The sequence below is a fragment of the Malaclemys terrapin genome, chromosome 8 (assembly GCF_027887155.1).
Source record: "Malaclemys terrapin pileata isolate rMalTer1 chromosome 8, rMalTer1.hap1, whole genome shotgun sequence".
In the NCBI taxonomy this organism is placed as follows: domain Eukaryota; kingdom Metazoa; phylum Chordata; order Testudines; family Emydidae; genus Malaclemys; species Malaclemys terrapin.
In genome coordinates this window covers 47,736,440-47,752,481 of record NC_071512.1, presented here as the reverse complement: position 1 = coordinate 47,752,481, position 16,042 = coordinate 47,736,440, and the positions used below count along the sequence as shown (strand labels likewise).

Sequence of the window (16,042 nt, the reverse complement as noted above, 5' to 3'; positions counted from 1 at the left end):
CCGGGCCTTCCTCCCCCTCTGACAGGGGTCACAGGATCGGCAGTACTGTCGGACAGTAACAAAGACCCCAGGCCAGTAAAAGCTCCGTAGCAGCCTCTGCTTGGTACGCCAGGTTCCCTGGTGCCCTGAGAGGGGAATGTCATGGGCCCGGCACAGCAGCTGGCGGCGATACTTCTGGGGTACCACCAGCTGCCTCCTGATCCCCCGACTCCATTTTCCCTGGGGGAGCCCACTCTCGGTACAGGAACCCCTTCTCCCACAGGAAACTTTTCCGGCCACCTTGTCCCATGGTCTGTACCGCATTGAGGTCGGCCAGGTCCCTTATCTTCCGCAAGGAGGGATCTCTCTGCAACTCGGCCTGGAACTCAGCAGCTGGGACAGGGATGGCCACCTGCTCTTTCTCGCCCGCTGGGTCTGAAGCTGCAGCCTCCCTGAGCCGTGTCCCTGGGCGTTCCCTCCCCACCAGGTTAGGGTCCTGCGCCTCAGGCAAGGCACCCCCCCCCAAGGCCAGGGCGCAGTGCCCCTCGCCGGCTCTGACTGCGGGTCACAACCAGTGCCCTTTGGGGGTTGCTTGGCCAGTTCTCCAGGTCCCCCCCCATCAATACCTCAGTGGGCAAATATGGGTGTACCCCCACATCCTTGGGGCCCTCCTTGGCCCCCCACTTCAGGTGTACCCTTGCCACGGGCACTTTGACTGGTGTTCCGCCCACCCCCGTCAGGGTCAGGTAGGTGTTGGGCACCACCTGGATCTGGGGACACCACCTCGGGCCGGGCCAGCGTCACCTCTGCACCCGTATCCCAGTATCCATTGACCTTCCTCCCATCCACCTCCAGGGGAACAAGGTACTCTCTCCGGAGGGACAGCCCCGCGCCCACCATATAAACCAAAAACCCTGAGTCTAGAGCATCCAGCCCCCCAGAGGAGCTGGCCTGGAGCTCTCCTCCCTCCTTAGCAGGTGGTACTCTGCCAGCCCCCCTTCCCTGGGAATGCTGCCTCTCGCCAGGCTGGGTCTCTACCCAGTCAACCCTCTGCGGGTTCAGTCTGCTCAGTCTGTCCCTGAGCCTGGGGCACTGGGCCCGTATGTGGCCTTTTTGGCCACAGTGGTAGCAGCCCATGTCCCATGGGTCCCCTTGAGTGGGTCGGATGGTCCTGACGCCGGATGTTCCCCTTCGGTGGGGTTTTTCTGTATTTTCCCACGGGGAGGTCCCATGGTGACTCTCTCTCTGTGTTGTGGTGGGACTGTTCCTTTGGGACTCCTCCCTGTTATCTCCTGACCGGCTCTTTACAAACTCATCGGCCAGCCGCCCTGCATGTCGTGGGTTCTCTGGCTTTCTGTCCACCAACCACAGCCTCAGGTCGGATGGGCACCGCTCATACAGTTGCTCCAGTACCAGCAGTTTGACCAGGTCCTCCTTCGTCTGGGCCCCATCAGCCCACTTGCTGGCGTATCCTTCCATGCGGACGGCTAGTTGCAGATATGAGATCTCAGGGGTTTTATCCTGACTCCGGAACCTTTCCCGGTACATCTCAGGAGTCAGCCCAAACTCACGTAGCAGGGCCTTTTTGAATAGTTCGTAGTCCCCTTTCTCTGCCTCTTCCAGTTGGCGGTACAATGCCATGGCTTTGGGGTCCAGTAAGGGGATAAGGACCCGGAGTCTGTCTGCGGGATCAACCCGGTGCAGCTCGCAGGCCGTCTCAAAGGCCTCCAGGAAGTCATCCATGTCCTCCCCCTCCTTGCGTGGGGCCAGGATGCACTTATCAAAGCTCCGTGCAGTCCTGGGTTCCCCCTCACTCACCGCAGCCGGGGGTTCGCTGCCCCTCAGTCTCGCCAGTTCCAGTTCATGCTGACGCTGTCTCTCTTCATGCTGTCTCCGTTTCTCTTTCTCCTCCCGTTCATGCTGATGCTGTCTCTCTTCATGCTGTCTCTGTTGTTCACGATCCTCCAGCTCTCTCAGTTTTAGCTCTTTCTCCCATTCCAGCCAATTCCGCTCCACGGATGCCGAACGTTGCGGGAGGATCCCCTGCTGGCCGGGGGGGTCACGGCGCCCTCGGTATTTGCTGGGCTCCTCCCCACCCTTCCCCTAGGCATAGGAAGGAGGGGTCTCGGGAAGCCCGCAGCAGCCGGCTGACCACTCCCAGCTGGGACAGACACTGGTGCCTGCGCTGCATTTGCCAGGCTGCTTCCCTGAGATACAGGGATCAGTTCATTCGCGCGATCTTCCGCCTCCAGCCGGGCAATGAGCTGTTCTTTGGTGAGCCTCCCAATGCGCAGCCCCCTCTGCTTGCACAGCTCCACCAGGTCGCTCTTAAGCCGCTTGGCATACATCTTCCTGCTGGCCACTCACCGGCCTGTGTGCTCACAGCTCCCCACAGTTCCCAGGGAGACCCCTAGTGTGCCAGCCCTTCTCGAGGTCACCACCTCTCTGCCAGGGTCGAGCTGCAGACTCCTCCGCCCCTGGGACCACTCACTGCGATCCCCCCGGGGGACCCTGCTACTGCAAAAGTCCTTCTCGCTGGTCACACACTCCCAGGGGTAATAACCGTCTCTCTCTCACTCTTCAGCCCGCCTGGTCCCCGTCAATCCCCCTTCGTTTTACTGCTTCCCAGTCACTTACTGCAGGAAGCGCCGTCCACGGGGTGCAGTAGATCCCGCCGCTGCCACCAGCTGTCACGGAGTATTGGGGGACTCAGGGCCCTGCACCCCCGGCTTCCTGCGATTCACCATGACTCTCAGCCAGCCAGTAAAGCAGAAGGTTTATTTGGATGACAGGAATACAGTCCAAGACAGGTCTTGCAGGCACAGACAACAGGCCCCCCTCAATTAGGTCCATCTGGGGGTCCCAGGGCATCCCAGCCCCCCCCTTGGGAGGTCAGAGCAATCTCTGCCTCCCAGCCATCTCACCACCCAACTTCCAAGACTCTGCCTTCAGCGACCCCTCCCACAGCCTTTGTTCAGTTTCCCGGGCCAAGGTGTCACCTGGCCTCTAACCCCTTCCTGGGTTCTCATGTTACACGCTCAGGTATTCTCCGGTCAGTCTCCCATCCCCCGATGCAGACTATCCTAGCCACACTCCCCTGTCAGCATTCACAGACCACAGTAAGAACAGTCCCTGTTCGTCACAAGTAAGTGGGCAAACAAGTTCTGCTCTTAGTTGCAATTTCCAAGTGGTGTTAAGGTGTTATAGTGTGTACTGTGGTAATCCAACCTGCAAGTGACATAACTGCAGGAAAATTCACATCTAAAAGAAATGGACATAACCTTATTTGCTACTGACAAGAAAACACATTCTTGGCAACCACTATCTGGAATCCAACAAGACTCCCAGGTTACAAGCCTTAGCAATAAATGGTGGGCATAGCCATCCACCAAAGGCTCTGATATAACTGGCCATTTCCTCCATACTACAAGGACTGAGTGTTCTCTCAGTTGATTCTCTGATCACATCCCTATGTTAAGATACCAGGAAAGCTATCTAAACTACTCCACCATAAGAAACTGACACACAGAGCTGGATGTCCTCAGACACTACAACCCCGGCGTTCTTAACTACCCCTGGATTGAAACTTTCTGGCATGTCCCCAGTTACCCGTAATGGAACCTGTCTGCAGCCCCCCTGGGAACCGCGATCAGGCGCTGGGGCATGGAGCAGGGCTGTGGCTGGGAGTCGGGGCTGCAGCTGGTGCCGGGCCATGGCTGGAGCCCGAGGCTGCAGCTGGAGGCCGAGCAGGCCTGGGTGATGCTCCCTCCCTATACCCCAGGAGGGCTAGCCTGAGCCCCGCTGCACTCCCTGAATGTTCCTCCAGCCCACATCACTGTTTGGGAACCACTGCTCTAACAGGATTAGTATGGACACCAGAATCTTTGTTCCTCATCAGGTGGTCAGCAATCCCATCCTAGCAGTGGGGTCTCCATCCCACACCCAGGCATACAACCAAATTAACTAGGATCAAAAAGACATTAGGACTCACATGTGTGTGTAACTTGCTATAATCTTCTTGATAATCTTCATCCAAAAAGAAGATTTGAGACAGGACAATAACTGGATTGCCAGTAGCAAGAGATGATTTCTTGATCAAGAGGTTAACAATTGCTTTTTTGAGGGAAGTTGATACCTTGTCCTTCCATAGGAAGGGGCTGACAAAAGCTCAATAATAACAACGATGCTAACGCTGCTGGAAGGGCTGCACAGGGACAAAAGAAAACATACCTAGAAGTGCAGTAAGTTTGGGAAGCAGCCCAACTTGGACCATCTTGTTTCTCAGGCCCGTGTCAAAGGAGAGGTTCAGTAGAAGTCGAAGGGTGATATTCAGCAGGTCTTCATGCTCACATGGTACCATTTTCACCAGTTTTTCCACAATATCCATTTCAACCTGTATGAGAAGCATGAGAAGTCACTAAGCCCACAACCTACCCAAACCTTCGCTTTTGTTAGCAACTATTTTTTAAATTATACTTATAAATGAAAGCAAAAGCCAAGCCGATAGTTAAAAGTTACCACAGTGTCTCGATTCAAAGTGGCTTCACCTTCCAAAAGTTTGGCTTTGTGGCTAAAAATTTTCTAGGACTGCTCTCTGGCTAATTTTTTTTTAAAAGGAAGATTGAGCTAATGGACTCAGCCATCTTTGGAGTATCAGATGAATGGGAGAGGGGAGGAAGAGGGGGGGAAAGACCTCAATGGGGATTGGCGCAGGGATCCACTTGCAGAGTGACTTGCAGGATCAGGGGTCTAATCAAACACAGATAACCTTGGAGTGATCTCCATTAGAAGTCAGACAGATACCCAACAGAGAGAGAGACAAAACTGCTATCCAAGGAGTATGAGCCATTTCCTTGCATGTTTGAGTGAGTTCCTAGGCAGGATTCGGTATGTACTCTCATAATGTCATGCTGCCCTGTATTTTAATTTAACAGAAGCATTAAAGTGATCTTGATAGGTGTATCACTAAGATTACAGGACATAATCTAAGGACTGAGCAGCAGTATCATTTTCTGATATGTTTTCCTTACCAGCCCAAGAAAAGACATCTGATCTTTGACTGACAAGTCTTCAGAAAGTTTTTCTCACCATCTTCTAAGCTACATCTGTCTGCCGTTACTGGCCATAAGTGTATTTAAGTTAGTTTGAACCCTTTACGCTCTTACCATATGCATTAGGATTGTGTCTGTAGCCCATCTTTCAGTCAGAAACATGCAGAGAATTAACTCAAAGCAGCAAGAAAACTGTTATCACCACGCTGGTGATCTTCATAAATATGCTATATTATCCAAATCATTTTCATTACACTAAATCTCTTTGAGTCCAAATCGACCAATAACAATTTCTGCCTCATTGCTTTAAACATAATTAGCAATGATGGCACTCAAAAGCCAAGGTGACAGACATGATACAAACACCAAGATAGATTAAATGATCACACCATTAATAGTTTTGCCCAAATAAGTAAAACAGGATAAAATCTGAAACAGCTAAACTTGGCTCATTTTGCCCCCAAAGGTTATTTAGACACAGCTAAAATGAGAGAAAACCTACAACTTTCAGAATCCTATCTCCCTCATCAGTAGCTTTCTCACTGTATGGGAAAACTATTTTTTTCTAAAGTATTATCCGTATTATGAAAAAAATGCATGTGAAGATAGCCAAGCTAAGCTGTATGGTCTATTTGAAAAATGTTCAAGGCTGTCCAAAAAGTTCACAATAAAATAAACATTAATTTTTGTTTTGTTTGTTTCCAAACTAAATCAAACGGAATGTGGAAAGTATGCCAGCCAATCAGCTGGTGGGATAGCTAATCCTTATTAGACCAGTAAGGTGCTTCAGGGCAGTGCATGATTATAGATTGATCTCAAGAGCACATGACTTCACCACCTAAGAAATACAATAAATTCCCCAGAAATACATTCTTCAGGGTCTTAAAAATAAAGGAAATACCCTTGTTCCTAATTGTATGTAAATACACAAGAGCATGACAGTCACTAAGATCCAACTGTCTACAATTCTCAACTCATTTTTACTGCATTTATATATATACACGCCTTTTCAATTCAGGATCCAAAATGCATTAGAAGCAATCGTTAAGTGTCATGATTTCCCTTTGAGGTTGGTAGGTAGGTAAGCAAGGATCATTATCCCCATTCAACAGATTGGTGAACTGATGTAAACTGATAAAGTGACTTGCCAAAGCCACAAAGGGATTCAGTGAATGAGAGAGTTGTTGAATTTGTCGGCTCACAGAGCCAAATAAAAAAAAAGTCCTTCCATTTTCCCAAGGACATGAAATTTCTTACCACCCACCTACACACCCGGGTTTATGGAGAAAGTCCCTGCATTAGCAGCCAGCAGTAGCAACATGAAGCATGTCTGGGCTGCATTCTACTACAGTGTGGAAGATCCTGCTGGCTTGGGAAGGCAATAGCCCAGTCTAGCAGTCTGCTAAAGTGTAACCAGATCTCCTTCCTTGAGACAACAAGAGCTAGAGATGAATGTCAAAAAGAGCGTCTGGTTGCAGGCTGTTTTTGGGAACCTCCAGATATTTGGATAAATACCCAGATTTTTGGATGCTTATACCAATCTTTGCAATTCCTCTCTTCGCCATCATATGGGGGAGGGATAGCTCAGTGGTTTGAGCATTGGCCTGCTAAACCCAGGGTTGTGAGTTCAATCCTTGAGGGGGCCACTTGGGAATCTGGGGCAAAATCAGTACTTGGTCCTGCTAGTGAAGGCAGGGGGCTGGACTTGATGACCTTTCAAGGTCCCTTCCAGTTCTAGGAGATGGGATGGGATATTTACATGTAATTTTGCTATGGTGAGGCTAGCTCCCTACATGATTCTATATGTAGTTTTCTATAGCGGTCCCTGCTGGGGCTTGCATTACATTTACTGTAGTCCTTTCATAGTACTAAAATCAGGGCTACAATTATTTTAAAAGGGGGTGGGATGCAAGAGGTTTATTTCACTTTCATTGGAATGCCTGACCCCCTCTGACCCAATGAACAACCACCATAGCATTTCTGTAGATTGCTACAAGACCTACCATGTCATTTTTGTTCTCCATAAAAATGCTAAGTTTCTTCAGGAAAGACACCACCAGAATAAGCAGCTCAAAGTTCTCTCGGTCCAGTGCTTTCACTAGCATGTGGACAATGTTCTTGTTCCTCATCTTCAGCTCTGTGCGTGTGTCCTCAGCGAGGTTCAGCAGCAGATAAAGAGCAACTAACATCAAAACCAATCAGTCAAAGATACTGGGACTATGTCAATCTACATCTACATTAAATGTTTAGGATGGGATTTTCAAAAGTGTTCAGCACTGACTGTATCCCACTGATTTTAAGCAAGGCCAAAGTTGAATGCTTTTGATTCCCATTTAGAAAAGAAAGTTAGAATTACAATCCATTTATTATTTTATATAGGTTTTGACAATATAGTTTTATAAAACTTATGACCATCAGCAACTTTTTTTTTTTTTTTTTTTTTTTTTAAACCACACACAAATTCCAGGGAAACTATTAAAAAAACAAAACATTCCCTTGCGGTGATTGCAATCCAAAAATTTCAGCAGAATGCGAAATGCATTTGAAGTGAAATTAACTAGAAACTGTTGAATACTAGTAAATTATGCTATTTTTATTGTCCAAGCTAAGAAAAATCAAACAAAACAAAGAACAGCATTAATGCTAAAAATAAAAATAGGGGCCTAATTCTCCACTGCTTTGCACCTTGTGCGGACTCTTACACGTAAGCACAGTAGAAGTAGAGTGTTACCATTCTGATCACTTTAGACAGTGTAAATGACTACACGAGGTGCAAAGCAGAGGAGAATCAGGCCCTACATTTTTGCAGTTATTCCAGTTTTAATTATGTTGCTAATAAAAGCTAAGAAGTTTCTGGAAATAGGTCATTTTTTTAAATTTGACAGTGTTTTCTTCATTTACCTTTCTCCCAATTCTTTTGCAGATCTGCATCTGCCTGCCAGACCTCAACATGTTTTCTGGCTGCTACATGGACACACACTGCGTTAGCACTCTCACTGCCTGATTAGAGTACTGTAAGCATAGTTTTTCCCTGATCACTGCAGAGCTTCATTTTTAAAATGATGAAAATGTAAGATTATTACAAAGACCTCATTTTAAAAAATCATTACTTCACTTTTTACAAGTGAACTTAGTGCTGGTGTAAAGCACTAGACTGAGTGTCTTGGAAAAAGAACTATTCCATGCACAGAACAGACATAGTACAGAAACAATGCAGACACCTTCACAATGCTCCCTGCCAGTGACCCTCAATCCTTAATAAATGAATTATGCATACAGGTGAGAAGCTTGTCAGTTTCCCTGGCTCATTTTATGGTGGGCTTCTGAACTGAGAATACCAACAAAGGGGCCCACTGATACTCCTTGTAGTGGTAGAACTGGGCTAAGAACCATCTAGCGTGTTCTGAAGAGATAACTCAAAAGGAAAAGAAATACAATTTGCTTTATATACATATTTAAGTACTAGATCTGCAGCTTGTACAAATAGGCATCTTTATGGATTTCAGTGGAGCTATAATAGTTTGCACCAGCTGATGATCTGGTCCTTGCAAGACTCCAGCACTATTCAATGGCAGGAGCAATGTCACCAGCAGTATGCAGTGTTCTGGCAAACACACACCAAAGTTCTTTCTTTGAGATTGGCAATTACTTAAATAATGTGTAAAACATTGCCAAAGTATGCAGATTAAGACTATTTTTATTTTTCTAACTTGTTAGTAAACATCCTCCACACTAGTTAAAAGTTCTCAGCAAGTCCTGGCCCTTCATGCTGTGACAAGGATCTCCTTGCCTGTTGCTTATGTTTTAGGAGTTCATACCTCGCAGCAGCTGTTCCTGCTTGACAACCAGCCCCTGGTACTTTTTATAGGTTTTCTCATAATCCTTTTTCAGGGTTTGATTCTCAGGATCTTCATCAAGTAAATAACTGGAGTTAAGGATTGTATAGTAATAGAGCAAAAGACACAGGGAAATTACAGAGTGGGGACAAATATCAATCACAGATGTTATTTGATCACCAGCCGGGACTACATGTCTGTGTAATAATAAGAGGATGCCCATGGGACAATGTTTCTATTAAAACGTGGTCCACACTATGGATAGGTTTAGGAATTAATGGGGTTAAGGATTCTACTAGTAGTAAAAATGTCCCATATAAGCCATACTCCTGGTAAACTAAAACACTTACGTTAAAATCATTTTTAAGAACAAAAAACAATCCCTTCTCCAGCCCAAATTTTTCACTTTTGGTTTTCATCTGTTCTAGTCCTGCAACTAGATTTTGTGCTCGCTTACTCATCTTCTGTATTGACATGAGTTACTGCACATATAGTTCATTTCAACCACTAGGAATCAGAAAAGCTGAAAGTTGCCCAGGCACAGAGAGAGGATATCAGCTTTCTTCTTCTTGGTGAGTTCCTCCTGCCAGAGCTCATGTCTTTTCAGCTCATGATCTATGATGTTCATACACAGAGCTCCAATTTTGTAGTGTGTGATTAGTCCATGAAACTGGGAAAAACTGTTTAAAAAAGATATGCAGTATATGAGAGAAATAAAGCCAAAAATCTGTGTTCAAAACTGGGATAGTAAGATCTCATAGTATTGCACAATCTGACCGGTTTTCATTAGTTAGTCGAAAAAAATTCAGTGAAACAGTTTTCTATTGGAAAATGCCGTTTTGTCAAACTAGAAGCATTTTATGAGAACATGTCAATTTTGATGAAACCTTTGATAGGAACAATTCAACTCATTTCAATTTGATACAGAAAAAACATTTTTTTGAATTTGTCATTTCAGTTTATCTTGTTTAATTTTTAATAGTTCATATTTTAATATGTCTAAAAACAAAATGTATAAGTCAAAACGAAATGATACTATCTAAACTAAATGATTTGGTGGAGGTGAACCAAATTTTTTTGAAATTTTCATCCACAGGAAATTTTGATTTTTTTTGGTTCGGATTTGGAACACGCACAAAAAAAAAAATCTGATAAGTCAGAATTTCTCTTGGAACGAAAATTCCATTTTTCCAGCCAGCTATAGATATGTTATAAAATGGTTCAGCCAGGCCACCCTCACAAAAAAAAAAAAAAGGGGGGGGGGGGGGGGGAGGAAGGTAACAATCCACCTATGTGATAACTTCTTTTTCACCAATAGTCTAGATGTAGTGAAGCTGTAACATTACTAACAATTGGACATTTCACATTTCAATTGAATACTTGACTTTTGAATACTGTTTTCACTGATGGGGGAGTTATGTGGGAGATAAGGAAGACACCAAAGAGTCCAGTGGGATAGGGGACAGGTTTGGAACTCAAAAACCATGGGTTCTGTGATCCTGGCTCTGCTGAGGCTCATGTCCCCATGGGTTTACTTTCTATGCCTCAGTTTCCCCATATGTAGTGATATTTCTCAGTAAAAGTGCTTTAAGATGCAATTCCAAACTATACTAGAGCAGAAAATAATTAAAAACTCAAGGCAACTCATAGAGCAAGCTCCTCTTGCACTTACCTTGAAAAGCAAAAGAAAATATAAATAATATTAGTAGCAAGTTCCACACTTTGTTTCCAGTCTTCTCTCAGCACTCTGGCTAATGCACCCAGGGCAGTTTCTAAAAAAACAAACAAACAAGATTTAGATGAATGGCTGTAGTGCCTCTTTCTCCATGACCTGCTTGAGCTAAACAGATTAAACACACCTTTCACTGCATTCTTTTAGGCAGCAGGATCTGACAATTAGTACAAGGAGCAGGTGAGGCCACGTAGGCCCCTGCCACCAGAGTGACCTCAGCCTTCAGACACTTTCATTAACATGGCCATTTGACTGCCTAATGTTTTTTGCATCAGTCTCTCAGACTAATCCCATTTTATGACATGGGGGTGGGCCAGTTGTAGAGGACACACTGGGGCATCAATGGTGAAACAGTTTGGCTGATGCGCCAGTGGAGAGAAGGGATTTCTGGAGAGGGGACAAGGGAAAAGAAAGGGAAAAAGAGCATCATCCTAGCATCACCACAAACCCTTAACTTGGATCTTGCTTATATGATGTGTGTCTTTATAGAGGGTAAGCTTTTTGGGGCAAGGAATGCCTTCTTCTATAACTCTCTCTCTTCGCCTCTTCCCCCCACATACACAGCACCGAGCACATTTTGGGTGTTACAGCACTGTTGAGATATAAACAGTAAATGTTGTGTGCTGGCCCTATTTTATTCTAAGAGCAAACTAATACTAGAACCCCATCCCATCCCAAATGAAAGATGTGGGAGTCTCTCTGAGCGGAGAAATAGCTCCACAGAGATGGGGGGAAAAAAAACAGCACAACTTTATGAGAGGATTTGTAAGTTACCATTGAGCAGCAATTCTTCCAAATTATCAGGGTTCCTGGCGAGTTGTAAGATAAGGGCAGAGCCACGCACCTTATCAGGAATATCCTCATACAGTAACTCAATGTACTCATCCATGTCATTGATATTGGCTACTTCATCAATCTGAAAGCATCAAAGACATAGCTGGGCTTTGACACAGAGGAAAAGGAACCCGCTCAACATGCAAAAACGATGTTACTTTGCAGCAAAGCAGAAAAGAGTGCGTAGCTAAGTCTTAAGACGTAAACGACAACAAGAACCAAACACCATGTACAGAACCATTGCTACTGACTGCCCAGAACACACAAGGAGATTTCATTACAAAAACAACTGACACTAAGTAGCAGCTTTGTGGTGTCTAGCCCCATGTTCCAGAATCTCACTCATATTACCCTCTAAGTATATAACCTAAAGACAAATGTGCAAGAATTTTACCACATATGGAGAGGACTTTTATTTTATTATTTAATATTTTTAAACCAAAGTCTTTAATAAAAAATTCTTCAATATTTTACTCATCTGATTTGCATCTATATTTTTTCCTTTTAATATAAAACAGTTCTGTAAGAGTAAAGGTCTTCGTATTTAGCTTCCTTTAAATTCTAGCTTAGATTCCTACCTCCATTCCTTCAAAAGGTGGTGGATCTTTCGGTTTACTAGATTTCTCTTTCTTTTCTATAGTGATAAAAGACATGGTTATAATTAATGTTGTGCATATTCATTGACGATAGCATATTCAGTATTATCATAGTATCTAGGAGCCCCAAACATAGAACAAAAAGAGGATCCCGACCCCAAAGAGCTTACAATCTAAGTATATAACAAAGCTCAAGCGTTGTTTTAGCATTGTAGCTAGAGCAAGAAGGAGCCAAGGAGAAAATTTCGCCATGACTTTTTGACACTCAGAATAATGTACTGCAAGTTTTTTGTTTTTGTTTTTTAAAAAGAGTTGGGTTTTTTTTTAAATGAATCCATCTTTAGAAGTCTAACATTTTTAACTGCATAAGAACTGGAAAATTCAGAGTTAAGCCCCTTTATTTATTTATTTATTTATTATATATGTATATGTGCCTTGGAACAGAATATCATCCCATGATTACAAAATCATGGATACCCTCACTATAATGTAGGACTGGATCTTCAGGATAAAATTTTCCTCTGTGCAGAGGGCCACTAGAAAGCTTAGGTCAGACTTACAGGGATGTATATACTTTCTGTTGATATATACGCCACAAGGGTGGAAAACAACTGCTTTCTGTAGGCTACTCGTCTAATCAGGACTTTGTAAAGTAGGCCTTTATTCAGCATTTCCTGTGAAGTGTGCATGATGGTAAAGGATGGTTAACAAAACAGTTCAAAGTAAAGCATTCCTGGATTTTTGTTGCTGACAAGAAAAGTTTGTGATGTACAGATATAGTGAAAGTTTCTGACTTTCTATGGGGAAGGCCTTGAGGCTATGGCTATGGCTTCGTTCTCATCAAGGCCTGCATGTTGCACCCTTTTATGGAGTGACCAGCTCTCAAGCATGCAACATATTGGTCCAAAAACAACATCTCTGTGGAGCAGGAAGAGCACTTTTCTAAACCCTGTGTTCTGGTTCATGCTATGGTATGGCAGGAGTCCCTGTGGGCAAGTCCAAAATTCTACACACAAAAAAAGCATCCAAATAAACATTAAAGGTAACTGACAAATGGTAAAACATAGGACATGGGCCTGTTCTACTTCTTTATGACAAAGGCCTGAAAGGCTTGGGATTTTTTCGGGGGGTGGGGGAAGGTTTGTTTGTTTCAAGAAAAGTTTGCTACTTGTTTGTTTGTTTGTTTTTTTAAATCATAGCTAGGGCCCTACCAAATTCATGATTCATTTTGGTCAATTTCATGGTTTCAGCTATTTAAATCTGAAATTTCACAGTGTTGTAATTATAAGGATCCTGACCCAAAAAGGAGTAGTGGAGGGGAGAGGGTCAAAGGTTACCATGGAGGGGAGTTGTGGTACTGCTACCCTTACTTCTGCACCACTGAAGACAGAGCTGCCGCCAGCAGCAGCACAGAAGTAAGGCTGGCATGTTATGGTATTGCCACCCTTTCCAGCCGCCCAGCTCTGAAGGCAGCAGTGCAGATGTAAGGGTGGCATGGTATGGTATTGCCACCCTTACTTTTGTGCTGCAGCTGGCGGGGCGCTGCCTTCAGAGCTGGGCACCTGGCCAACAGTTGCCGCTCTCTGGCCACCCAGCTCTGACGGCAACGCACAAGTAAAGGTGGCAATACTGCAACCCTCTGCAACTCCCTTTTGGGTCAGGACCTCCAATTTGAGAAATTCTGGTCTCCCCTGTGAAATTTGTATAGTATGGGTAAAAGCACACAAGAGACCAGATTTCATGGTCTGTGACGAGTTTTTCATGGCTGTGAATTTGGTAGGGTCTTAATAATAGCATATCATATCTAATGTCAAGTGGCTGTTTTTTTTGCTGCCACTCTCTATTGGAGGAGGCTTCAAAAAGCCTTAGTTGAAGAGATGGGGTGTTGGATATTTATCCAAAAAACAGCTTTTCTTCCTATTGTTTACTAGGCATTTAGCACAAATGCCTAGTAATAAGACCAAGAGGAAAACAAAACAAAAAATCAGCTCTGCTCTCAATTAATCAGGTTTTGCTTCCTTTGAATCCATGATGTCATAAAGTACTAATTCTCAGGTCACCCACCTACAGAATTTTCCAGTAGACAAGATCTACATTTCTAATATATATAACAGGCAGAAAGGTACCATTTAAAAATAATGTAATTTCGGGTCTTCTTTAGCCAGCAAGAAAGAAACAATTATAAATTAGCACTAGCCCAGGTTTTTTTTGCTTTTGCACTAAGAACTATGCATTCTACTAAGATGTGGCCACAAAAGAACACAGCAGAAAAGAGTTAAGAAAACCTAACCTATAATTGTGCCTATATAACGAAAGATCTGGGTTTGGAATCACACAGGAGATTGTTGGGGATTGGAAACTTTTATACTTTCTATTCCAGAACATGGGTTGGTAGATGTATGCCTGCAAGCCCCTAACAATTAACTGCTTTGAATCCAGGACTTGCGTAGAAATTTCTCCAGGATTTTTGCCTTCTGTGTGTTTTACCAAGAGACAAAGCTGAAAATGCTAGAATTCTTTTAACATTATTAAATCTCAAAGTGCCTCAGGACTGAAGGCTGCTGAACCGGATGTTAAACAGAGGCTTAAATAAAGCTAGGGTGTAATAGTACAGCCCTGTCAGCAGACAAAGTGAGGCCTTCTGGTACTATAAAGAACCTGTTGACTCTGCAATTTAACAGGCATTGAACCATAGCTTCCAGATAAAGACATTAGAAAGCATCTATCCTATTAACTGGTTGTAACAGAAAAGAGAAGAGGTTGTTATTTTCATGGAAATAATTCCATCATCATCTTTATAACACTATCCGAAATAATCATTTCACCATTTAGAACAGAAAACTTTAACCGAGACACAAAAATTGAAAGAGAAGTATCAATATTAAGTTTGACTAATCAAAATTCAAAATGTACTTTGATCATCAAAATGACAACTTTTCCCCCACAAGATTCTGTCAATTCTTCCATGTACAGCACAAAACACACACTCCCCTTCTCTCCTCAGGTTTCTGAGTATCAGGGAAAGTAGCATTTGAATTAGAAACCCCAAAATACAGAGTATCGCTATAGCTGCTACATTCCAGCTGCCCATTCCCCCTGTTCTCTCTATTGCTTACCTTTCCCGGAAGAGGCATCTCTGCGGTTCTGCAGATAGTACAGCAGCTGCTCCACTTCCGCTAGCTTGGAGGGGTGAATGAGCTTGCATTCTTCCACCACCTTTCGAGCCAGGGAAGCAACATCTGTGTTTGCATTAAGACTCTTCAGCCGAATGCTGCAAGACACAGGTCAGATTGTTTTATCCCTAGTTGATAAGATTTTTGCATCTTCAGCGCTTCAATTTAAACTTATATAGTCATGAGTTTGTCAAGGCAGAGATGATCTATAGACATCTGATGCTCATGCTACAGTTTAGAACAGCCGAGATCAGAAAGCAGTGGCACCCTGGAGTTCATAACAGCAAGCAACTGTCTGTCAAATGGACTTAACAGGGCAGGATCATCTCTCACCAGCTGGTCAAACAGCAGCTTTAGAAATGGCTGCATTAGCAAATGCCTCCTATCCAGTCAAGACACAGCAGCAAATAAGGAGTCAGTGATCTAAAGGTAACTTTCCTTTATTAATATGAAATTCTCAGAGTATAGCATAGAAAAAATATCTTTCAGAAATAAAATCGGCTGTCAGTATTGATTGTGCAGAATTTCCTCACACTGCATTACGACAGCCATAGAGAGAAGTCTACTTTGCCATAAAGGACTCAAAAATCACAGATCATACCAGTGACAGAGAGTAAGCAAGAGCAGATATCTATCTGTAAGCACAGACCAGGAGGTGGAATAAAAGGATTTCTGTTGAGTCCTAGATGGAACATGGATTCATTGCAAAACAGACAAACATTTGTAGTGTGTTCAAAAAATCTGCAATAGTAATATTTCCTTATACAATGAAATGGTTATTTTTTTCCTGTTCCTTATTCTTAAAAAAGAACCCCTCCATTCAGACACATATGCTCGATCT

At 43.9% G+C, this 16,042-nt stretch overlaps 1 protein-coding gene across 3 annotated transcripts in view; it reads right to left on the bottom strand.

Annotated features, from left to right (window-relative positions):
- The window catches only part of KIFAP3 (kinesin associated protein 3), a 153,010-nt gene that overhangs the window by 125,357 nt on the left and 11,611 nt on the right, over window positions 1-16,042 (bottom strand). For all 3 annotated transcript variants that reach the window (XM_054038175.1, XM_054038174.1, XM_054038173.1), the window contains exons 3-10: window positions 15,145-15,299; window positions 12,011-12,066; window positions 11,373-11,514; window positions 10,539-10,638; window positions 9,422-9,546; window positions 8,849-8,947; window positions 7,034-7,212; window positions 4,210-4,372 (exon numbers count right to left, since the gene is read on the bottom strand). In XM_054038175.1, coding sequence (XP_053894150.1) covers window positions 4,210-4,372; window positions 7,034-7,212; window positions 8,849-8,947; window positions 9,422-9,546; window positions 10,539-10,638; window positions 11,373-11,514; window positions 12,011-12,066; window positions 15,145-15,299 — 1,019 coding nt within the window. The remainder of the gene's footprint in view (window positions 1-4,209; window positions 4,373-7,033; window positions 7,213-8,848; window positions 8,948-9,421; window positions 9,547-10,538; window positions 10,639-11,372; window positions 11,515-12,010; window positions 12,067-15,144; window positions 15,300-16,042) is intronic.